The sequence below is a fragment of the Aythya marila genome (assembly GCF_965140915.1).
Source record: "Aythya marila genome assembly, chromosome: 29".
Taxonomy (NCBI): domain Eukaryota; kingdom Metazoa; phylum Chordata; class Aves; order Anseriformes; family Anatidae; genus Aythya; species Aythya marila.
The window spans coordinates 2,194,463-2,218,377 of record NC_139070.1 but is presented as its reverse complement, the minus strand read 5'-3'; the positions used below and the strand labels follow the sequence as shown (position 1 = coordinate 2,218,377).

Below are 23,915 nucleotides of genomic sequence, written 5' to 3'. Positions count from 1 at the left end.
AGCCAGCAGCAGAGCAGCCCCAGGCTGGAGGCGAGGCTGGCACGGGGAGGCCGCGCCGATGCGATTGCGCCGGGCTCTGGATGAAATCAGCCCGCTCACAGCCAGCCCAAAACAGCCACAAAGCTCCAGGCTCCGAGCTGGGAGCAGTCCTGGGAAGGGTTCGCAGCGCAAGAAGCCTCAAATCTCCCCTACGGCAGCCCTGAGCCGTCCCCGAGGTTGGATTTGAGCACGTTTGAGCAGCACCAGGACCTCCAGCGGCGCCTCACCACTGCTCCCGACCAAGGGAAGCGCCGAGGAGCTCTTCCAGTTCATCTCCCAGAGCCTCCGGTGGCTCCTCACGTGCCCAAGGTGACACAAAATTCGCAGAGCGGTTTTGTTGCCTCCCCAGCAGGCTCTGGATCTCTCCAGACCTCACAGACGTGACTGCGAGGAGAAGCACGGCGCCGTTCTTCCTCTTCGGCCCACGAGGGTGACCAGAGATGGGAGCTAAAGGTCAGCTTTAGCCCTAGGAAGTTCAAACGAAGCAGAAAGCAACCAGCAGAGAGGAAAAGCAAGGCTGGAAACGAGACGGCTTCTCTGCAGGAGAAGGGAGAGCCACGGCAGCTCCCCGGGAAGAGTCCCTATAAGCCAAAAAAAACCCCACTCATAACATCAGCCCCCCACTCGTCCCTCTGGGTTCTTCCCTAAAGCCACAAAAAAACTTGAGGACAAATACCTGGAGGTAACTTTTTTTTTTTCTCTTTAAATCACCTGGATTTCAGAGCCTCCCACATTAGGAAGCCGACAACTCCCCGACTCCAACCGCAGGGGAGAGCCCCTGCCCTCCTCGCACCTCCCCGACTGCAGAGCCCGCTCACCCCCAAAATTTTGCTGCCCCGTGGGTCGTATCAACCCCAAACCCGCAGCTGGAGCGGTTTCCCGTGGCCGTGAGTGGTATCAAAACGGGGATCTCAGCAGGGAAGGGCTGGGGAGAGCAGGTTTCACTGCCAAATCTCTCCTCCGAACGGCGTGGCCGTTTACCTGGGTGCTCTGGCACAAACATCCGAGGACGCAGCGGATTTTAGGGCTTCCTCACAATTTTTCTTTGCTGCAGGGGGGCTGGAGCACGTCAGCCAGCAGCAAACAGCCCGGGGGGAGCAGGAGATTGGGGGCTTCAGCCCCAATTCAGCACCTCACCGGGACGCAGAGCATCAGGACGAGGAAGGAAAGGGCAGGCAGCAGGCGAGGCAGGGAGGGCCCCCTGCTCGTCAAAAGGGTTTATTGGTAAATGGGCTTCACATAGAAAACAAAATCCCGTTAAAAATCCCGTGAAAAATCTTCCGGGTGGAGTTAAAAGGAGGGAGGAGGGGAAAAAAACGACCAAAACGAACGCTATAAAAAAAAACGGGGGAAAAGATGGGGGGAATAAAAAAAAGAGGGGGGAGCTGTGGCGGGGATGGACCCAGCGACGCCTCTCGGGCACGAACACCTCAGTCCAAGGGGGAACGGAGGGCTGAGGGCGGGGAGGGAGCAAGTCCCAGCAGGGAGCTTCTGTTTTTAGGGCAGGGGGCCCCTCAAGGGACCCCGTGGGGGCACCCCGGGGGGCCTCTGGGCGGGCCGGGGGGGCAGGGGGACCCTCTGGTAGCCGTAGGGTGGGGGGCGAGGGGGGCCGTTGTAGCCGTGGGGAGGCATCAGCGGAGGGGGGCCGCGCATCCCGTGGTGCGGCATGGGGCCGGGGTGACCTGTAGGGACAGAGCAAAGGGGTCAGCACCCGCCCAGCCCACCCAAAACCCCACCCTTGGGTGCTGGTCCCACCCCCGGACCCGCGGTTTGGGGAAGCAGAAGGTTGGTGGGAACCCCCTGACCGCGACCCCAGGGGGGTTCGGGGGGGGGATCCTCGCCACACGGGGCTGCCCAGCTGGAGAAAACATCCAAAAACACCCCAAAAACACCCCAAAAACACCCAAAAACACCCAAAAACACCCAAAAACACCCAAAAACACCCAAAAACACCCAGCGGAGCTGCCCCTCGTTTGTCTCACCCCCCCAGGGATGACCCCAAAACTCAAAATCCAGCGCCGGGCAGCGTCTTTTTGTGCCATAATGATGGAGGCTGCCCCTTGCTGCACCCCCAGGACCCCCAGGCAGGGCTGAAGGACGCAGCAGCGCTCAGCACCCCCCCCTTTTTTAAACTTCCCCGCTTGGGAAAGGGGAAAAACTCCCCCAAGCAGCCCTGCATCCCACAGGAAAAGCCCCACACCGCAGGGAACCCGAGGAAAACCCCGCTCAGAGCCCCCAGGTCCCACCCCCAGACACCTCCCCGCGAGGAAACAGCACCAGAGGGCACCACAAATCCCCAAATCCCCCCAGCAGCCTCTCGGGGGGGGTCCCACTTACCCATGGGCGACCCGAAATGAGGTCCTCGGGGCGGCATCCCCATGGGAGGGGGGCCGGGGTGCGGCATGCCAGGCGGGGGTCGCGGCGGGGGCTGCCCTCCGGAGCCCGGGGGTCCTGGGTGGTGCTGGCCCATGCCGGGGGGGCCGTGGTGCACCTGCATGGGGGGCATTCCTGGGGGGAAAAAGGGGAAAAGAAGGGTTAGAAAGGGGGAAAAAGGGAACAAAAAGGGAGATCGTGAGGGTTAAAACATCAGGCGGAGAATCCACGTCGAGTTTTCCGCTATTAAAACGGGGGGGGGAAAGGAAAAAAGCTCTGCCCCGACGCAGGGGGCGAGTTCTGAGGAACAAAGTGGAGGAAATAGTGCTTGGAGAGGAAATAAAAACGTGAAATCTTGCCAGCAAGCACGGTGCAGCCATTAAAAAGGGTTCAGAGAGAAACCACCCCCCTCGGGGGTCTCAGGCAGGGCCCCCTGCAACGACCTCAAAACGTGCTCGGCGTGGCTGCGTCCCTCCCACCCTTTTTTTTTTTTGTTTCCCTAAGATTTTATCCTTTTTCACCCCAATCCACAAATCCTTTCCTCCTGAGGAGCCCGAGAGCCCGGCGCAGCTCTGCAGGGAGGCCTGCTGAGGGTAATTGGCCGGCTGAAGGCTGGAAAAGCAGCTTGAGGTCGGGGAGAGCAGCAGCCAGCTGCTCACAGAGCGCCCTAATCAGCCCGGGGGCTGCTCGAGAGCAGGCAGGAGGAGAAAAAATTCAAGCAGGACAAGAAGAAATTCAAGCAGGGTTCTTTTTTCCCCCTCTTTTTCTCAAACTGACGCCAATTTCCCCGAATTTCTGCGCTCCAGACTGCAGCCTGGATGTCTGAGGCTAAAAATGGGAGGGAAGCAGAGGAAACATTTTGTTCTCGCCGCTCCAACGAGCTCCCGGCTGGCGGAGCTGCAGGCTGCGCCGGGGAGGTTCACACCTCACGCAGGAATCAAGAGCTGGAGGAAAACAAAAACGCCTCGGAGCCTCCTCAGCAGCCTCCCAGCACAGCACCGGGGACTCCTGAAGCTGAACCCGGTCTCGTTTTCGCCTCAGCAGCTCGAGGGAACTCAAATCCTGCCCCGGCTCGATGCCTTTTGGAAGGAATTATTCCCTAAATTACCCTCCCAAAAATCCCACCGAGCTATTTCTGCACCTTTCAGCCCCGGGAGCTCAGGCTGCCGCTCAACAGCCAACTGTGGATCTCCCCCCGAGCTCTCTACCACGGCCACACCACGCACAGCAGCCGATTTTTCCCCGTTTTGCCCCAAAAAACAGCTCGGGGAAGAAAGCAGAGGGGGGATTTACGCAAGGACACCCCACAGCAGAAAGGGATTTGAGCTTTCCGAGCTTACCTGGGTGATGCATCCCGCCGGGGGGGAAGGGGTGAGGGTGAGGGGGGTGCCCACCGCTGGGTGCAGCCCCCGAGGGGGGGCCGGGGGCCCCTGCTCCTGGTGGCATCGGGGGGGGCGGCATGGCAGGGGGCATGCCGGGGGGCAGCGCTCCGGGGGGAGGCACCGGCGGGGGGAACGATCCTGGGGGGGGGAGGCCTGAAAGAGAGAGAAGGAGAGAGGGTTCGGTTGGGCGCAGCACGGAAAAAAGTTTAAAAAAGGAAGAAAAAAACAACAAAAACGGGCAACTGGGGAGGAGACTGAACACACAAACGGCCACGGCAACCAGAAAATGACCAGAAAACATCCAGAAAACCCCTCAGGGTGAAGCAGGAGCCCAGGATCCGACCACTGGGGGCTGAGCCGGGTGGGTGCCAGGGACCTGCTGCCCCCAAAACCCCTCCCCAGCCCACTCTGCAGCCCGCTGCTGCCCCAAACCCCCCCCGGGAGCCCCCAAACAGCCCCCAAACCCCCTCCTTCCCACCCAACGGGGCGCAGAAACCCCTCCCCACTGCCCCTACCCACCCGGAGGGGTGACCCCGGGGCCCAGCGAGGTGACCACGGGGGTGGGGACCGAGGGCGGAGGGGGGGCGTCGGCGAAGAGCTGGTGGGGCCGATCCGCCTGCGAGAGGGGGTTTTGGGCTGCCAGCAGGCGCTCGGCCGCCGAGCCGTGCCGCTCGCCCTTGGAATCCTTCTTGAAGGCGTAGGAGACGGTGATGGGGCGGTTGCAGAGGTACTGCCCGTTCATGGCCTCGATGGCGGCGTCGGAGGCGTCGAAGCTGGCGAAGTTGATGAAGGCGTAGCCCTTGGAGTTGCCCGTGTCGGGGTCCCGCATGATTTTGGGCGTCTGCAGGATGACCCCGAAGGCGCTGAAGGTGTCGTAGAGCAGCTTCTCGTCGATCTCGGGGTCCAGGTTGCCGATGAAGATGTTGGCCCCCACGTCCAGGTTCTTGTTGTGGGCCGAGGCTTTGTTGACGCGGATCGGCTTCCCGTACAGCTTGATCATGTTCATGATCTTGATGGCGTAATCCGCATCCTCCTCGCTGAGGAACTCCACGAACCCATAGCCTGCAACGAGGCAGAGGGTTTAGGAAGGGGCAGAAGCACGGCCTCGTGCTGCTCCCTGCTGCCTCCGACCCTGCTTGTTTTAAAAACAGAGCCCAAGAGCAGCGATCTGCCCTGCTAAGCACCCACCCCTCACCTCCCTTCACCTCCCTGCAGGGCCTCAATGTGCTTCGCGCAGTGAGGGGCCCAAAACTGAGCACAGCACTCCAGGTGCAGCCTCACAGGATGAGAGGGAACGGGCTAAAGATGCACCAGGCGAGGTTTAGGTTGGACCTGAGGAAGAACTTCTTTACAGAAAGGGTTGGGAGGCATTGGGACAGGCTGCCCAGGGAAGTGGCTGAGTCTCCATCCCTGGAGATCTTTAAAAGACGTTTAGATGTAGAGCTCAGCAATGTGGTTTAGTTGAGGGCTGTTAGTGTTAGGTCAGAGCTTGGATTTGGTGATCTTGGAGGTTTCTTCCAGCCTAGGTGACTCTGTGATGCTCACCGCCCTGCACTACTCCTGACACAACCAGGATGCCGCCGGCCTTTCTGCCCACCTGGGCACGCTGCAGGCTCCTGGTCAGGCGAGTGTTGACCAACACCCCCAGCCCCTTTTCCCCTTTCCCTCTGCCCCGTTTCCAGCCCCCCTGCCCCCAGCCTGCAGCCCCACACGGGGTCCCTGTGCCCCAAGAGCAACACCCAACACTTGGCCGCGTTAAACCTCACCCCGTTACCCTCAATCCACCCTCCCCAGCCCCCCTGCAGGCCTGTTGCCCCCCAGCACCCCCCTCAGCCCCGGCTCCCCCTTCCCCAGCCCCCCCCGGAGCCCCTCACCTTGGTGCTGCCCGGTGACCCGGTCCTTGGGCATGTGCGTGTTGACCACGGGCCCGGCCTGGAGGAAGAGCTCCCACAGCAGCGGCTCGCTCACCTTCTCGTCCAGGCCCCCCACGTACACGGTGGCATCTGAGGGGGGCACAGAGCGAGAGCCCCGTCAGGAGGAGGCGGCGGCGGGGGTAGGCCGCGGCCTAGCGGAACGCTACAGCTCGGCTTCCCGAGGCCGGGACCCCTCGAGGGTGAACCGTGAGGGGGAGTTGAAGGTGCCCGGCCCCTGTCGGCCTCCCCCCGGCCCCCGCCGCCGCTCCCCTCCCGGTCCCCGCTGCTCACCCTGGTTCCGCTCCGAGATGGGCCCCGCCGCCATCTTGGCCCGCTCCCGCCGCCGGGACGGAAGCTGCGTAACGCGGCGCAACGCAAGCTGCGTAGCGCCGGGCGACGCCAGGCACGTAACGCAAGCAGCGTAACGCGACGGCCGGGAGTCTACGCGATCTACGTAACGCAGCGCAGTGTGAGCAGCATAACGCAAGCTGCGTAACGCAGTGGAAAGTAAACGGCGTAACGGTGCAAAATGTGACATACGTCACGTAATCTACGTAACGCAGCGCAAAGTAACATATGTAACGCAAACTACGTAGTTCAGCCCGTTTAACCTGCTTAACGGAACGCATGTAACGTAATCTACGTAATGCAGCAAAAGGTAACCCATGTGACGTACCCTACGTAGAGCAACGCTGCGTAACATGCGTAACGCAGCACAAGGCAATCTATGGAACGTAACTTGCGTAACGTAAGCTACGTAACGCAACGCAGCGCCTCGCGCCCTGACGTCAGCGCCAGGCGATAGCCCCGCCCCCTCGCGGCCGGCCGGAAATGGCGTCGGCGCCATGTTGAGGCCGGGCCTGTTATGTCGCGATAGCCCCGCCGCGATAGGCGGCGATATCGGCCCCGCGGCCGGCAGCGCGGCTGGGACCGGGCACCCCCACCCCAGTCCAGAGCCCCCAGCCCGGGTCGTTCACTCAGAGCCACGCCACAGTGCCCGCAGAGCCGCTTTATTGAGCTCCCCGACATAAATCGCGATAAAAAGTGCAAACCGCCGCGTGCAGGCGAGATCCCGACACAAACCTCGATAAAAGTGCACGGCCGGGGGCTGCCGGCGCTCAGAGCCCCCTTTTCCTCTTCACAGCCCCGGCAGCCCAGCCGAGCCCTGGGGTCCCCGCCCCTCCCATATCGCGACAGTGTGTCGCCGATAGAGGCGTGGCGCTGGGCCCCCAGCAAAGCTCGGCCCCTGTGGGAGCAAAGCGACCCCGCGGCGGGGCTGGTGGCGCGGGCCCGGGGTGGTGAGCCCAGCCCCAAGGCACCTGGAGGTAGCAAGGATTTTAAGGCAAAAAAAGGGGAAATCGGCTGTGCCAGGGCGCGCGTGGCACCCCTGGGGTGCTCAGCCTCTTCCAGAGCAGCCGGGGAGCAGCGTGGCAGGAGCTGGCCCCAAAAAGCCTGCGTCAGCCCCAAAAAGCAAGCGCTGGACCCAAAACGCTGCAAAACAGCCCCAAAACGCTGCCAACAGCCCCAAAAAGCCACAGGAGCCCCAGCGAGGAGCAGGGAGGCAGCAGTAGAGAGGCCGCAGGGCGCTTTGGGGGCTGTTCCCCCCCAAAAAACCCCATAGGGGAGCCTTGGGGTCACCCCCCCGTGAGGGACCAGCTCTGTCCTGCTGCTATCGCGACTTATCGCGACGGTGCCAGGGGGCTGCCGGCGGCCCTGGTGCGGAGTCCCTGGGCTTGCCAGGCGCTGAGGCGGTCCTGGAGCAGCGTCAGCTCCTCCGCCAGCCCGGCCGGGGAGGGGGCGAAGCGGCCGTGCTGTGGGGGGGGGGCACCCGTTAGGACGGACGGACGGACACGGGGGGCAGGGTGGGACCCCAAAACCCCGTCCCGCACAGGCTGGGGGGGGGGCAGGAATCTGCTCCAAGATGGGGAGCCCCTCGGGGGGGCGCCCACCTGGGAACCCCAGCACCGCGCAGCCCCCCCCGGGACCCCATTTCCCCCCCCCAGTACCCAGTTTACCCCCCCATAACCCAATTTCCCCCCCAGGGACCCAACTTCCCCCGTAGGACCCAGTTCCCCCCCCCCATAACCCAATTTTCCCCCCAGGAACCCAGTTCCCCCCCCCCATGACTCACTTTCCCCCCTCATCACCCCCCAGCCCCTTTTTCCCCCCCCAGCCCCTTTCACCCCCCCAGCCCCTTTCACCCCCCCCAGCCCCTTTTTTCCCCCCTCCAGACCCCCCCCAGACCCCTTTTTTCCCCCCCCAGACCCCTTTTTCCCCCCTCCCAGCCCCTTTTTCCCCCCCATAGCCCCCCTTTTCCCCCTCCCAGCCCCCTTTTCCCCCCCCAGACCCCCCCCAGACCCCTTTTCCTCCCCCCCAACCCCCTTTTTTCCCCCCCCCAACCCCATTTTCCCCCCCACACACCTGATTTTCGGGCAGGCCCCGCAGGTAGCAGCGACGCCAGAGCCGCACCGAGGGTCCCGCGGCGCAGGGCAGGAGCAGCCCCCGGGGGGGGCTGGGGACGGGGCTGCCCCCAGAGCCCCCCCCCCGCTCGCTGAGGCTCTCGAGGGAGGGGGCCCAGCGCAGCAAACGGGGGGGGGGGCGGCCGCTGCGCCACGGGAGGGGCTGGGGGCACAGCGAGCCCTTGGCCAACGCCAACACCTCCCCGGCCCCCCCGCCTGGCCAGGAATCGGGGGGCTGGGAAATGGGGGAAAAAACGAGGGGTTAGGGGCAAAAGGGGTGGAAAAGGTGGTGGTCGGGGAAAATGGGGAGAAAAAAGAAGGGTTAGGGGGAAAAAGGGGTGGAAAAAATGGTGGTTAGGGATAATGGGGAAAAAATAGGGGTTGGGGTAAAAGGGGGTGGAAAAAATGGGGGTTAGGGAAAATGGGGGAAAAAAATGGGGTTGGGGTAAAAAGGGGGTGGAAAAGGTGGTGGATAGGGAAAATGGGGGGAAATCCAGTGGTTAGGGTAAAAAGGGGGTGGAAGAGACGGGGGTTAGGGAAAATGGGGGAAAATATAGGGGTTTGGGTAAAAAGGGGGTGGAAAAGGTGATGGATAGGGAAAACGGGGAGAAAAAAAAAAAGGGTTGGGTAAAAAGGGAGTGGAAAAAATGGGGATTAGGGAAAATGGGGAAAAAAATGCAGGGGGGACTCGAGCACCCGCATCCCCCCCCCGGACCCCTCCCATGGCTCACCGTGGCCGTGGTTTGGGGGCTCTCGGTGTCGGGGGGGCTCAGGGTGCCGCCGCCCCCCCCCGCCGGGTTCCGAAATCTCGCCCGCTGCTGGGGGCTGTAGCGCAGCGCCCAGTCCCAAACTGGGGGCAGGCGGCTGCCCGGGGGGGGGTCCCAGCAGCCGTTCACCGGCGTGTAGGTCTGGCTGCGGGGCTGCCGCTGCGGGGAGGGGAGAAATAACGGGGTGAGTCCCCAAAAAATTTAGGGAAGGGGGGGGGAATTTAGGGCACGGACGGGGAAACCGAGGCACGGCGCCAACCGCGAGCTGGATGCGGCCGCTTTGGGGGGGCTCGGAGGATCCCCAGCCCCCCCTAAACCTTATGGAGGGGTTTCAGGGGGGTCGCCGAGCCCCTGACCCCGCTCACCGGGCCGCCGCGGCCCCGTTGGCGCTGGCAGGTGAAGAGGAAGGTGCCGCAGTAGGGCTGGAAGGCGCCGTCGTGTAGGGCCAGCAGGAACGCCTCGGTGAAGCCAAAAGCCGCCGGGAATTGGCGCACCAGCTGCCACGTGCAGTCCAGGAACAACGGGAACACCGGCGCCTGCGGGGGTCCCCGACCCGTCACAACCCATACCCAGGGGATTTAGGATGGATTTAAGGGGTTTTGGGGGTCGCCCACCTCCTCCCGGGGGCTGCCGCGCCGCAGCCCGAGGCGGCGGGGAAAGGGGTGGCCGGCGGCAACCCACTCGCGCTGCACCAGGCTCTGGAAACCGGGGAGGGTCCGGGCGTGGGGGTCAGCCAGGAGCTGCACCAAGGAGGCCAGCAGGCAGTTGAGGTCGCGGTCGGAAGGTTCTGGAATGGTGAAAAATTAAGGGGTGGGGGCAGTTTTTGGGGTGTCCCCCCCCCCATCTTGCCGCGCCGCCCGGTGCTACCTTGCAGGAGGACGCAGCAGCGGCGCCCCGCCAGCAGCGATGCCACCTCCACGGCTTTCCTCAAGCAGGCGCTGGGGTGAGGAGGGGTGCAGGGGGGGTCAGGGCACCCCAAAATGTTGCCCCCGCCTGCCTGGGGGGTCTCCATCCCCCCCCCCCCCAATCCAAACTGTGGGATCGGGGTAGCCACCCCTCCGCCGCGGTGCCTCGTCACCCTGCGGCTGCTGGGGGTGATGAGGGGACCCCGAAACGGGGTGGGGGGCCAAATGGGGGGGGGGGGAGAATTTTGAGGGTCGGGCTTTCCCCCGCACCCCAAAATCACCCCGGGCTCACCGCACGTGGTCCAGCCAGCGCGTCGCCTCCAGCGCCGACAGCCACTTCTCCTCGGGCGCCGCGCCTGAAAGGGGGGGGTCAGGGCAGGGCGAGGAGCCTTGGGGTGTCCCCCCCTCAACCCCCCCACCCCAGAACGAGCCCTGGGGTCCCCCCCAATGTCCCCGTGCCCCTCTCACCGTGCAGGCAGAGCGCCCACAGCTTGAGGTGGGCGAGCTGGATGTCGGCCAGGGTGGGCAGCTCGGCGGTGTCGGCCAGCACGCACGGCCCGCGGCCGGCACGCAGCAGCGCCTCCAGGCACCTGGGTGAGGGGGGGGGGGGACACGGAAAATTTACCCCCCCGGCCTCTCCTCGGGCTGGGCAGCACCCCTGAAACCTCCCGACCCGGCCCCAAAATCCTCGCTAAGGATACGGGGGGGGCTCACCTCACGTCCTCGCTGCCCGGCTCCGAAGCCGCGTGGAAGCCGGCAGATCTCAGCAGGTCGCTGCCGCCCGGGTGGTGCCAGCACAGCCGCTGCGGGCGAGACGGGGACGGGGGGGGGGACAGGGGGACACCCCCCAGGTCACCCCTCCCTCGGCAGCACCCCAAATCCTCCCTCCCGCCCCGGCACTCACGGGCACGCGGCACTCCTCGAAGTGGGCGAACGTCCGCTTCAGGTCGTGGTCCAGGAGCCCGCTGGGCACCCAGAGGTAGCGGGGCAGGCTGTGGGCAAATTGGGGGGTGTGGGGGGGGGCGTGAGGTGGGTGCCCCCCACCCCCAAAAAGCAGGGTGGGGGCCGGCAGCCCCTTGGAGCCCTACCTGGGGGCCATGTCGAAGCGCTCGTTGATGGCGCTCACCCTCCAGCCCGCGGCGCCCTGGCGCTTCAGCTCCTTCTCCCAGTCGGGGAGGCTCTCGAAGAGCAGCGTGGGGGCCGAGCCTTCCTCATCATCACCCTCCTCCTCCTCCTCCTCTTCTTCATCCTCCTCCTCCTCCTCTGGCTTGGTTTCTGCCCAGGAGCTGCCGTCCCCGCTGTCCCATGGCCACGTGGCCGTCTCCCGTGCCTGGGCGATGGCGTTGGCCACCTGCGGAGAGGAGCGAGGGGACGGGGACGGGGACGGCGCATGAGCCCCCCACCCTTAATAATTAAACCCGGGGTCGCCCCGGATCGAGGCACGAAGCCCCCCACCCCCGGCTCACCCGGTACGCCTGTGGGGCCAGCCCGTTCTCGTGGAAGTGGAAGCGCAGCAGGCGGAAATCCCGGCAGAAAATCAGCAGCTCCTCGGGGATGAACTTGAGGCTGGAGGCGGCCGTCAGCACCTTGGCCTTGGTGAAGCTGCTGCCTGCGGTGGGATGGGGGCGGCCGTCAGCGCCCACCGAGCCCCCCCCCCCGACCCCATTTGTCCCAGCTGGGTGTTGTTTCCCCCCTCCCAGGTCCTTTACCTGCCACCAGTTTGCGGATGCAGGGCAGTGCCACGTTGTGCTCGCTCTGCAGCGGGGCGACGGAGCCGGGAGGCTGCAGGGGATTTGGGGATTTGGGGATTTGGGGGGCCGCCCCCCTACCCCAAAAAGGCAGCGGGGCTGCAGCCGGGACCCCACGGCCTCCGTCCAGCCGGTGCCGTGACCCACAGCAGCCCCTGTGCCCCCCCCTCGGTCCTGCAGCGAGGAGTTCCCCGGGTGGGTGGGGAATGGGGATCGCGGTTCTGTGTCTAAGGGGAGAGAGGGGGGGACGGGGATAGGGTCGGGAACGTGGCCAGGATGGGGATGGGATGAAGCAGGGGTGCAGCCGGGATGGGATCAGTGTGGGGTCAGGATGGGGCTGGGGTCAGGATGGGGCTGGGATTGGGGTTAGGATGGGGCTGGGATTGGGGTTAGGATGGGGCATGGTTTGGGGTCAGGATGAGTTTGGGTCAGGATGGGGCTGGGTTTGGGGTCGGGATGGGGCTGGGATTCCACTGGGATCGAAGCAGGACGGGGTCAGGATGTGCTGGGGCCGGGGCTGGGATGCAGCCGCGATGGGACTGGGACACGGCTGCGTTGGGGCTGGCTGGGGACGGGGCTGCAGCCAGCAGAGGGTCAGAACCGGGAGCGTTTGGGACCGGGAGGCAGCGAGGTCGGGATCGAGGAGGGGATGCAGCCGGGCTGAGCTCTCAGGGGTCTTTTTGGGGGGGGTCGCAAGGGGTCCCCACCTGCACGCCGTGCCCAGGGGCGGCCAGGAAGGCGACGCGGAGGTTGGTGCAGACCAAGGTGCCCAGCACGGAGCCGTCCCCTTCGCGGCACCGCAGCCGCACGCCCGCAGCCTCCTCCAGCACCACCTCCCCTGCGGGACGGGGCCGGTTGGCCTCCGGCGAGGAGGAGGCTGATGGGGGGTGCCCCTCTCACACCCCCCACGCCCCCCACACCCAGGGGGGCTCTGCAGGCTGTAGGTGACCCCCCCCTAACACCCCCCTCGCCATCGGTCCCCGTGTCCCCGGCCTCCCCTCCCCGTGCCCCCCTCGGAGACCCCCGAGGCTCCGGCACCGCGGAGGCCCCCGGCATCCGGCCACCTGCCCGCGGCCGGCGGCGGAGGCTCCTACCTGGGAGGCCGGGGAAGGCCGAGCGGCTTCCTCCCCTCTCCCCGTTCATGGCGGAGGACTTTGCCCGCCCGGGCGGGACGGGAACGGGACGGGAAGGAGAGCGGGGAGCCCGAGGTGGCAGCAACCGCCCCGTTTCGGCCGCCCGCGGCCCCCCCGGCATCCCGCGGCCTCCGCTCCCCGAGCGAGGCCGGCTCCTGGCAGCGGGAGGCCAGGGCGGAGCGGAGGCGGCGGCGGCAGCGCGGGGCTCGCCGCCAGCCTCAGTTTCCCCCCGCGGCATTGGAAAGGGGGGGGGGGGGAAGGTGTTCAATGAATGGGGTGGGGAGGGCAGGGGGGGCCCCCCCCGTGGGTATAAGGGGGGCTCTGAGCGGGTCCCAGCACCCCCAAAGGGATGTGGGGTGCTGGGGGGCACGGGGGGGTGACGGTTCCCTGAACCCCAAAAGGGATGCGGGGTGCCGGGGGGGGGGTATGCGGCTCCCTGAACCCCCAAAGGGATGCGGGGTGCTGGGGGCATGTGGGGACCTGCAGCTCCCGGCACCCCAAAAGGGATCACTGGTGCCAGAGGGGGGTGCAGAGGGGGGTGCCCAGCTCCTGGCACCCCACAAGGGGCTCACGGTGCTGGGGGGAGGACACGCAGCTCCCTAAACCCTATAAGGGCCGCCTGGTGCCAGCAGGGGATGCTCAGCTCCCCACACCCCATAAGGAGCCGGAGGAAGGGCGCTCAGCTCCCCGAACCCCACGGGGGACCCGTGCACAGCCGGGATTCACCCGGTCCCGTTCGGGTGCCCCCGTCCCGTCCCCGCACCTTCCCCCGGGGGCACCCCGAGGCTCCCGCGGGCTCCCCATTGAGGCCAAGCGGCGGTGCCGGGGAGGATCGAGGCGCTCCGTGACTCATCGCTGAGGCATCGCCATCTCCTCCCAACCCCGGAAAAGCCGCCGCTGGCCGGGCCGTGCCAAGCGGCACCGCGTGGGCCCCCCTCTAGGGGATCCGGGGGTCCTGACCCCGCTCCCGGCAGCAGATGGAACCCCCGGGGACCCCAAAAGCCAACCCCGCCGGCTCAGCCCCTCTGGCCAGGGCAGGATTGGGGTGGCCCAGATCCAAGAACTGGCACCGGCTAAACCTTGGGAAGGCGTCGGAGCACTAAAATCCTATTTGGGGCCCTTTTTGCCTCCAGCTTTTTGGGGGAGCCTCAGCGTCGTGCACCCCCATTTTCCACCTGTAGGAAAATCACCCGGCAGCACAGCCCCAGGGCCCCCCGGGGGGGGCGGCTTGGATGGGTCCCCAGCCCCAGCACCTTGCGGATGAGAAGAATTTCCTGCGGGGCTTGGGGCCAGGGATCGGCACTGGGGCAGCCTCTGCGCCAGCTCGGGGTCAGCCCGGGCCGTGGGGCTGCCCCGAAAGCTGCAGGAAAATTGGCGAGCCGGCACCGACGTGGCGCTGAGCACGGCCCTGGGAGGAAGGGAAAGCGCCGAGGGCAAGAATAAAAAAAAATCCCACTGCTCTAGGGGCTGGGGGGAGGCAAAGAAACCCCGCAGGAACCTGCTCTGAGCTCCCCTGACCCCACAGGGGCTCTCAGCGCCCGGAAGCACCGCGGCACGTTTCCAACCGGCCCCAAAACCTCACCCCGCGTCCCCCAGCTAGCAAACGCCCCTTACCCCCAAATTTGCATTATTAAGGGCACAAAGGGGGGGAGCAGCCTGCTTTGGGGTTTGGAAGCAGCTCCAAAATGTGGGGAGCTCGATGGCACCGGGACACCCCCAGGATGTCCCCGAGGGGGAGGCGCGGGGCTGAGCCTCGGGGCCATCAGCAGAGCCCTTCCTCGGGCTCCCAGCCAGGCCTGGCTGCAGCGTGGGGGCAGGTGGATGGAGCAAAAGCTGCAATAGTTGGCATTTTGTTCTGCTCCAGGAGGGAGCGGAGCTGTCCCACCCAGCCCGGGGCGCTCCCGTAACGCCCCAAGGCTAAAATCCAGGGGGGCTGCACCCGGAGCCGGGGCGAAGCCTCCGAGCGTTGGCCAAAGTCCTGCGAGTTCATGTAGGGATCAATCCAGCTGATTTAGTGCTCGGCTGCACCCAGACCTTTGCTCTTCGCCCCGCTGATGCCTTCTGAACCCAAACCTGCACCCAGAAACCCCGTTTCACCCCCAAAATAGCGCCACGGGGAGGAAGAGGGTGCAGGCGTGCACGGCCCTGGGGCTGGATGGAGCCGGCTGCAGCTCCGTGGGGTTTCCTAATTTCTGAACCTGCCGAAGCAGCCAGCGTTGGCAAGGAGCTGGATTTTATCACCACGCCGTGCTAAGCCTTTGGGTGGGTTTTAAATCCTTCGCCTGACAGCCCCAAAACACCGGGGGAAGGCCCCTCCAGAAGGGGGACGAAGGACGTGACCGGGGCTGGAGCAGCAGCTGGGGAGGGGTCCCCTTTAAAAGCAGCCCCCCAGGGAGCACCCAAAGAGAAGAAATTCTCCCCGAACTCCTCGGATTGATGGGAAAAGCCAAGAAACCCAACACGTCCCCGCAAAACAGTTGGGGGGGGGACGTGGTGGAAGGGCCTGGAGTGGGGGCGACGCTCGTCCCAAGGCGCAGGAAGGAGGCACGGCCGGCGGCGGTGGTAATTAGTTGAACGTCGTTTATTGTCAGTGAATCTAGGGTAGCATAAATGAAGGGTGCCGTGAACAGCCCGATTACAACGCGCCATCTAGTGCTCAGTACAGCAGTGCTCGAACGAGGAGTAGAAATCGCCAACCCGATATTAATTTAAAAAAAAAAAAAAAAAAAAAAAAAAAAAGGATTTTGCGGATAAACGGTTGCAGAATTAATTCAGGTCACCTCTTGTGCGATGGGTGAAGATTGGAGCATCCCCCCCAGCACCTCCCAGGAGGGGCACGGGGGACGTTACGGAGCTCGTTTGGGGAGCCCGGGTGAGACGGGGCCAAGATGGGGCCAAAACCCAAGCTGCAGGATGGGAGCCGGGGCTAAGACAAAACGAAAACGGCCCAAAAGAGTCGTGGATATTTACTGCAGGAGGGCCAGGCTGTGCAGAACCCCCCCAAGGTCCCGATGGCAGCAAAATTTCTTCCCGTTACACCGCTAAGGGCACTTGTTTCGAGACCTTGGGATCGAGGCGCAGCCTCCCCTTCCCCATCTCCTTCGCACGCCGGCGGGGCAGATACGGGAGAAAAAACCCTCGGGTGTTTTGGTGCCCCCGTGCGAGGTGCTGTGGAGCACGAGCTGCTCTCGCTCTCCCACCCCCCCCTTAAAAAAAAAAGGTACCAAAAATATATCGAGCCCCTAAAATATATCAAAACCCTAAAATACGGCGTGGGCAGGGGCTTTAGCGTGGTTAGGGAAAGGAACGGGTGGTTGGGAAATGTCTTCCAATAAATATAAGTTGTATTTAATAGTCCCATAGAAAAAAAAAAAATAATAATCATTAGTTTCACCATAAAGGAAACAAAAATGACCTGAAAAAATCCTTAGCAGTACTGAAGAAACGCGGCCGATTCCCTCGATTCGGTGTGTAAGGCAGGAAGGTTTGGGCTCAGGGATGCTCAGGGAACAGCTGAGATTCTGCACTTCGTAGAAAAAATACTCTTTGCTATTTTACTCTTTTCACTGGAAACCTAATTTTGCCTGAAGTTGTGTTTTTTTCCCACGTTTTGACTTTAAAAAAGCTACGAGCTGTAGTGACGGCGATAAAAACGGCAGATCGAGCACAAACCATGGGGCTGGGCTTCAAAACCGACCCCAAAATGGGGAATTGGGGAATTAATTTGGGGGGAACTTCGCCCCTCACCTCCACCCCCAGGGTCCCGGGGCTGCGGCCGTCGGGGATCCGCGGCCAAACCTCACCGGCAGGGCCACGGCATCAGCGGTGGGCACAAAGCACTCGTCCAAAATCCCCTTTTCTCCCCCAAAAACCCTCAGAAGGAGGAACAGCAGCAGCAGCTCCAGCAGCTGGCCGACACCGGCTGCTCCGCACAGCCCCCTCGGGTGGGTTGAGGTTGGCCGAAACGGGGACAATTCTCCCCAAAAAAAGCAGGAGAGGGGCAGTGAGCTGGTGGAGCAGCGATTTGTGCCTTCTGTCCTCCCCTGCCTGTGGTTTTGGGTGGGGGGCACGGAGCGGCCCCGCTCCTCGTGCTCTCGGCAGCCCCCAAAGGATTCTGCTGCTCTGGGGCACAGGAAAAAGAAGAGGCAGAAAGCGATCCCCGCACACCAAGTTGGGTTTTGTTTCATTTTTAAAAAAGAAAACCACTTGGGTTTGTTGATATTTGGGTTACACCAACGGATTGATGCGGGGTGACCGGGGGGAGAGCCGCCGGCACGGAACCGACCGCGCGTGCTCTCACCCCTGCAGTGAATCCAACGCACCTGAACCCAACCCCAGGGAGAAATTCGCCTCCTTGCATCACTCCAGGATCACAGCACGCCCGCAGCACTCACCCTGCACGCCTCCCCGACCGCATGCCAGCCCCAGGACCCCACGCCGCCGGGCGAAGGGACCCTAAGGAAAACCCCCACCTGCATCGACCTTACTTCAGTGCCCCTTTGGCAGCCGGGCAAGGCTTATCTACGCTCCGAGTAGCAGCGATTTAACAAAACCCAAAAGAACAGCTTGAGTTAGAGGGGTGAAGGAGCTGGGATATTTCCAGGCTGTTGGCTTCGAGCGCGACAGCCCAAACCCAGCCCCAGCGGGGCCGAGCTGCCCCGGTGGGAGCACCTGCAGGGCCTTTCCTGCTTTAAAAAAGCCAAAAGCAGCCATCTCCGACAGGAAAAGCCTTATTTTGGGGCTGGGTTGTTGTTTTTTTAGACGTACATTAAACCTTTAAAACTTGTACGTTAGAAGAAAGCCTTAGTGTATTTGTGAGAATAAGGCTTCAGGTGAGTCCCCAGTGTTAAGCACACTTTCACCCTCTCTGCCCCTTTTCTCTTTTCCCTTCTCCCCGTGGTGGGTGGGGGGGGGATCAGCGCGGGAAGGGATTGCATAGTTTGGTGCCTTTTGGGAAAAAACAAAAACAAAAAACAAAAAAACGAGGGAATGTTGTAAAGCTTTGACTCATCAGCGTAATTCACGTTTTATTTCCACGCGGTCAAATGCTGAACCTTTGCTCTCTACAGGACTGGAACGAGGATCGAGTCCAGTTCGGGATCTACAGTTACAAAAAAAAAGATCTGTGCAAACATTGCAGTGCTAAAGTTACACCCGCCCCGAAAAACGGGGAGCTCAGGGCAGCGCTCGTGCCGCGCCGCGGGGCTCGGCCGGGGAGAAGGGGACGTAGTGGATGGACCACAGCGAGTGTGGGAGGAACGCAGGAGCGGGTTCGTTATTCTTACATTTCACTCTTTAGCCCTATTATCAAAAATATCTTTAATATTACTCAGCCTAAGGTCAGTTAACGTGGCTCAGCAAAATGGAGCCGAGTTAATTCTATTCAGCAGAACAGAGGTAGTATGGAAGTAGCTTGCTCAAGTAGAAAGAGTTATCGTGTGTGTGTGTCCACGCACAGCTGTAAGCTAAGGGCAGCCCGGTGCAGATTTACCTCCCGGTGCCGCGGGGCTCTCTTTGTCCTCCCTGCTTCTCCACGCCGTCGGTTATTGCTGGGTGGAGACACTGACCTCGTTTCTCCGTCGATTCTAAGTCGCTTCGACTGTACCGGTAACGGTTCCGCACAGCACTTCTGCAGGAAAACTCAAAGCCACTCAGCGCTGTGACCACCCCGTCCCCCTCCCACCCCAAGAAGAATCCGAAAGTAACGTTTAAAAACAAAGAGCCGAGCCCCTCGGAAGGGCAGCGCCCCGAGCCCGCTGCTGCGGGGCGCTGGGAGACGTCCGCTGGGCTCAGAACGAGTTCAAACCGAAAACAAAAACAAAATAAAATAAAATAAAATAACATCCTCTTCCGACTAAGCTCCTCTCGGTACCAGAAAACATCACATAAAATAAAAACGGTGTTAAAAAAAAAAAAAAAAAAAAGAAAGAAAAAAAGAAATTAAAAACCTCTCAATTCAAAGGTCTGAGGCTTTCTAACTGAAATTGCTGGGGCATTTTTCGCTCGATTCGGGAGAAGCGCTACGAGAAGTGAGGGTGGAGCCCGGCCGGAGGACCCGTGGGGCGCTCGCTGCCCCCGAAGCTTTGGTCTGGATCGGCGGCGAGGAGCCCCCGCGCCTCGTGCTCCGACCTCAGCTCGCCCTCCACGGCGGCTGGCTAACCCGAGCCCCCCTGGCTAACCCGAGCCCGGCTGGCTACCGAGCCCCCCCCCCGGCTAACCCGAGCCCCCCCTGGCTAACCAGAGCCCGTCCAAGGCGCCCGTGCTCGTGGCGAGGCCGCGGGGAGGAGGGCATCGCGCTCCTCAGCCCGGCCAGGCGCCCGCCGCCTCCCTCCTTCCACGGACAGGGAGAGGAGCGTGGGGAGGGGAGGGGGAAAACTCCGGGCGTTATTGCAGCCCCCCCACGTGCCACGGGTCCGAAGAGCAGCGCGGGCACAGAGCGCTCAGAACCTGTGCACCAGAGCCTCCCGCTCCTTGCGCTTCAGCTCCTCCCTGTAGCAGCAGGAGCAGAAGTTCCCGGTTTCTGGGTGCCCGTAGAAGCTGCAGTTGGGATGCTTGCATTTGGTCTGCTGGACGTTATAAAGAGCCCGGCCCCTGGTTTTGTCTGCTCCTTTCTGCGAGCCGTCCTGCTCCGCCTGCTCCCGGCAGCCGTTGCTGTGCGGGGCCGAACCGCCAGGACCCTCGCGCTCCGCCGCCGGGAAGCCGGGCTGAGAATCCGTGTCCGTGGGGGAAAATCGCCCGGCGTGGGATGGGCTGGAGGCGTGGGGGCTCGGCCGGGGCTGGCCGCAGTGCCTGGGGAGGGTGGCGTAAGGGGGGAGGCTGCTGCAGGGCCCCCCCGCGACCTGGCGCCGGCCGTCGGGGAAGCCGGGGGGGTGAGATCCTCCTTCCGTGCTGCTGGCCACCGAGGGCCGGGGGAAGGTGAAGACGCCCGAGTAGCTGGAGGGAAAAGCTGCCATCTTCGCGCCGAGGGCCAAATCCGGGGTCTGGATGGCGTAAGCAGGAGGAGGCTGGGGGTACGCGGGGCTGAGCATCGCCTCCTCGCCCTTGTGGGCGTTCAGCTCCGGCTCCAGCCTCTTGGCGGGGGCAGCGCTCGCCAGCGCCTTCTTCTCTGCCTCTTTTTGCTTCTGCTCGGCCAAAAAGCGCTCCTCGGCGTCCAGCAGGTACTGCTGGATCATCTCCTCCTGGTACTGGAGCCTGTTGCTGGTCTTGAGGTGGCCGGCGAAGATGAACTTGCGCTCTCCCTGCATGGCAGCCCGGAGGATGCTGAGGCTCAGCCTCACGTCGTTGCTGTACTTGTAGGGGTCCGACGGCTTCTCGGGGGCTGCTTTCCCCGGGCAGGTTTTCTCCACGGGAGCCGACAAGTCTCCTTGGGAAGATTCCTCTTTGCTTCCTTTCCTTGACTTCAAGGATCCCTTCTTTTTCTTCTCCAAGGTATCTCCCTGCCCGTTGCTCACGCCTCCCTTCATACTTTTGCTGTGCATCAACCCTCCCATGTTCTTTTTTAGCTTACTTCCCAAAGTCTTGCCAAAGCTGCCCAGCTTGTTAGCAACCGAGTCTGCTCGTTTTTTATCCTTTTCCTTGTCCTTTTCTCGGTCTTTCTTTGGTTTCTCTTTGTCCTTGCAACCCCTGCTGCCACCGTTGCTTGCCGAGCTGCTGCAGACCGACTCCTTGTCGGACTCCCCTGACTCCGCAGCTGATCGAGCGTCGTCTCCTGCGGAGGCTGTGGGGGATTCTGGCTGGGCCAGAGGCGCCTAGGGAGAAAGAAAACACATATCAAAGTCAGATAAGTTCCTCAGATAAGCCTTTTCAGGCTGAAGGTGAAATAAATGGAGGCAAGCACTCGCTAGGAGAACAGAGGGGACAAGTGGTGGCTCTCAGATCCGGAGTTATTTCATGTCAGCGCTGCAGCCAAAGAGCAACCCGCAGAATTCAGCACACGCCCTGGCCTTGTGCTGGTTTCAGACAGATCAGAGCAGCTCACGTGTAAGTTTGGGGAGTTCTCTCCAAAAGAGAGGAGGAGAAAAAAGCAACACAAACAATAAAAAGCTAACAAACAAAGAAATCCTTCACGCCTGGCAGCCCGGTGACACCCGCACTGCTAAGGCAGCTGCCACGGGGATGTTGGAAGCAGGCAGAAGTTCCCAGAGCTCCACGAGTCAGTCCCGACAACGAAAGGTCCCAGGAAAATTACAGTCAAGCCGCAAGTCAGCTTCTGGTGGCCACAAACCAACAGTTTGTGTTTGTCTTGGAATAGGCAGCAGCCGGCCTCGCTGCCAGACACCTACACAGCAGGCTGCGCCGCTCAGCAGGACGTGCGAGGGCTGCGCTTCAGCTTCGCAGGAAGGACAAAAACAGGCAGGAAAAGCTCGAGAGAAACGCGCAGGCACAAAAACACGAGCTGTTTGTCTGCTCGGAGCTGCGCTAGCTGCCTTTTCCAATGGAAGCACAGACAACCTCACGTGAAGGAGGGCTGGGCAGATGACGACTTCGCTCCCGCCGGGCCCTGCAGAAGGGGGGCTTAAATAATTAAAGAAAACCCTCCTCGTCTCCTTACCTGCGTGTCACAAGGCAGCGTGATCCATTTAACATTCATGTAGCTGTGCAGCAAGTGCAGCTTGGCTTCCAACGATAGCGTCACACTAAAATTTGAAACAAGCACAAGAAGTCAGAGTCAAGTCTTTACCAAGGCATTTGCCTGTTGTATTTATGTTTAAAACGCATGTTTTAACAGGTAAAAACCATCAAGGCAGCAGCAATACAAAAGGTAACGTTTTTGAAGCCTTTTAATTAAAAAGGAAATGAATAAGTTAGAAGATTCCTGTATGTCAGAATCGGGTTTGCTACAAATTAATACCAACCTGGCAAATAATCTTACAGGTACATGAAACGAGTAACAAAAAAGCAGACGTCACAGATCTAAACAGAGCTAGTTTCAAAATGATTTTCCTCTCCACAAAAACAACTTCAGAAAAAAAAAAGCAAAGCTGTTTTCTCAACAATTTCCATTTGTCATTTTGTTTCCATCAAAAACACACAGTACTTCCTATCAGTTTAAAAAAAAAACAAAAACAAACTCAAAACAAAGTATCTGTACCACGTAATACCGTGTCGCTAAAACCTGCCCTGAGCTTTAATAAACGTGCTGATCTTGGAGGTTTTTACGTTTCCTAACCCGAAGTCATATGATGGACAAGTCATGCTTCCAGCTCCCCGACCACGACGCCCACTGTTGGTGACTCCTGGCTCAATAACAGGAAACTCGCTGCTACCAAACCGTGCCGCAGCTCGCCCGTGGTCTGAGCCCAAACCAGGACGGGTGTCTGCCTGCAAGCATCCCTCCGGCCCCTGGGGCTCATGGGCAAAGGTATTTGTTCTCTCTGAGGATGCAGGAAGGGAAAAATGCACCTTTTTGTGCCGGAGAACACAGGCTACAATACCTGACCCTCCTTATCGAAGCCGATAAGATGTCACCACCCTTCCCAAAATATATGAAAACACTCAGGACATCAGAAAAAAAAAAGGAAAAAAAAAGAAAAAGCTGCTCTGTCTGCACTGAATAGGTTCATATCCCAGCACAACTTCCACCCAGACACAAGAAACCCCCCAGTGCTCGTGAGCAGCTGGGGATAAAGACTGAACCGCGCGGCTGCGACCGCTCCGGCGTGCAGACAACCGACCTGGCCAGCTTGACGTTGTCACTGTCGTCTTTCCCCCACTGCCAATCCTTCCCGGGATCCACGGCGAAGTGCACGGGGAGCAGCTTATGCTCGGAGTCTGTCAGGGGGATCACAGCTGCAGGAGGAGGAGAACAGAAAGCCCACTTACTGCCCGAATTGACGAGGTTTGGCACGCTGCGCCCAGGCGACAGCGCCTGTCACTTCTGCGCCGCATCTCCCGAACTGCAGTCGACACAGAAGCCTGACGTCGATCTCCAGCATGCTCCCCACATAAATTAAGCTTTCTTCACGTCACCCTCTTCCTCCAGCCTGTCTAAACCCCATGAGAAGGCAACTTTTCACAGCATCAGCAGCCGAGCTCGGGGCGCTCCCCAAGATCGGTGTCGGTTCTGCCGGCCGCTGGTGGCGCGCCAAAACGTGCACGAGTGCTGCTGTGACTGCCAGGCTCGGGACGTAAATCACTGGGCTTGTTCATCACCTACCTTGATCTTTCGTGGGCTCCTTCTGCTCCATGGATACCAGGGCAGAGAAATGGGCTTGGTCGTACGCCAGAACCAGAGGGGAGCGATGGCATTTGTTGGCTGGAACTTCCAGGGGAAGATAGATGCCTCCAAAGGGAATAGGGGCAAAGGCTGGAAAGAAATCGGGCTGATTAGTTTTCTTAATAGGTTGGAGAGTTAAGACTTGTTTATCCTGAAACTGCTCCAGGACAGGCTGTTTCACTTCAAGGTTTTACCTGCAATTAGCTATCAACTTGAGGGGCAAAAAAAGAAAAACAAAACAAAAACAAACCCCAACCAGACATCCGTTTTATACCAGGAGGAACACAGTTGCAGGATGAATCTGTAGGTTCTACAAAAGCCCTCCTCCACACACACACACACAAAAACAACTTAAATTTGCACACAGAGTGATGGTAATTGATGAATCTTTTCTGACAGGAAATTAAGTCTGCTAGTGGAAAATACTACATGCAGGGAACGGAATTTCCCATCTGTACACACGCGTAGGGGCACAAGAAGATGAAAAGTCAGTGTGAAAAGGCAGCAGATCAGCCGGTGATGCTCAGCTCTATGGCTCATAGCCTCCAGCACAGTCACACCCAGCCCCATGCTCATCGACAGCTGAAAATCAGGCTCCACGGAGCAGAAAGAGCCCGTGGCAGCAGTGTACAGGCAATAAACAGCCTGAGCACGCACAATTAATAAAGACAAACGAGTGCAATTCTTACCTTCTCCCCCCGAGTCCCGCAGCATCGTGTCTGCCACCACTACTATGGGTCTCTTCAGCACGTGGGCCAGGACAAAGACATGAAACTCCTCCAGGCTCTCGTACACAGGTTCCTCAGAGCTTTCAACGCTGGGAAACAAGAAATAAATCAATTTTTCATCCTCTGTGCACTTAATCATTGCTTTTAAAGACAGGAAGCGTTCTTTACAGGCAACAGCATGGACTTGGATCATATTAATGGCATTAAGTTTCATCTTTCCTCTAATTTCGTATTTTAGACCCAGAGACAGAT

General features: G+C 61.1%; 3 protein-coding genes across 7 annotated transcripts in view; all 3 read right to left on the bottom strand.

Moving 5' to 3' along the window:
* Window positions 1–1,388: 1,388 nt before the first annotated feature.
* SF3B4 (splicing factor 3b subunit 4) lies at window positions 1,389–6,032 on the bottom strand (the record flags this gene model as incomplete). The annotated part of the gene is made up of 6 exons (XM_082780863.1): window positions 1,389–1,721; window positions 2,377–2,547; window positions 3,753–3,947; window positions 4,314–4,856; window positions 5,669–5,797; window positions 5,999–6,032. 6 exons carry the CDS (start codon window positions 6,030–6,032, stop codon window positions 1,537–1,539), a joined length of 1,257 nt encoding a protein of 418 aa, XP_082636989.1. The 3' UTR covers window positions 1,389–1,536.
* A 538-nt stretch (window positions 6,033–6,570) lies between these two features.
* Window positions 6,571–12,879, bottom strand: MTMR11 (myotubularin related protein 11). Its single transcript, XM_082781155.1, has 15 exons — window positions 12,681–12,879; window positions 12,294–12,424; window positions 11,548–11,620; window positions 11,305–11,447; window positions 10,927–11,189; window positions 10,743–10,830; window positions 10,553–10,641; window positions 10,307–10,428; window positions 10,131–10,194; window positions 9,801–9,871; window positions 9,548–9,720; window positions 9,299–9,469; window positions 8,898–9,092; window positions 8,129–8,401; window positions 6,571–7,518 (listed from the first exon to the last, which is right to left on the bottom strand). Exons 1-15 carry the CDS (start codon window positions 12,838–12,840, stop codon window positions 7,387–7,389), a joined length of 2,148 nt encoding a protein of 715 aa, XP_082637281.1. The 5' UTR covers window positions 12,841–12,879; the 3' UTR covers window positions 6,571–7,386.
* A 2,425-nt stretch (window positions 12,880–15,304) lies between these two features.
* Window positions 15,305–23,915, bottom strand: part of OTUD7B (OTU deubiquitinase 7B) — a 34,583-nt gene continuing 25,972 nt past the window's right edge. For 4 of the 5 annotated variants that reach the window (XM_082780734.1, XM_082780735.1, XM_082780736.1 and 1 more), the window contains 7 exons: window positions 23,625–23,752; window positions 22,876–23,025; window positions 22,394–22,508; window positions 21,271–21,355; window positions 19,167–20,467; window positions 18,211–18,348; window positions 15,305–17,820 (listed from right to left, as the gene is read on the bottom strand). In XM_082780734.1, coding sequence (XP_082636860.1) covers window positions 17,730–17,820; window positions 18,211–18,348; window positions 19,167–20,467; window positions 21,271–21,355; window positions 22,394–22,508; window positions 22,876–23,025; window positions 23,625–23,752 — 2,008 coding nt within the window. In that variant the 3' untranslated portion in view covers window positions 15,305–17,729. Of the gene's footprint in view, window positions 17,821–18,210; window positions 18,349–18,957; window positions 20,468–21,270; window positions 21,356–22,393; window positions 22,509–22,875; window positions 23,026–23,624; window positions 23,753–23,915 lie in introns of those variants that run through there. The other variant, XR_014319153.1, reaches the window with a different exon arrangement.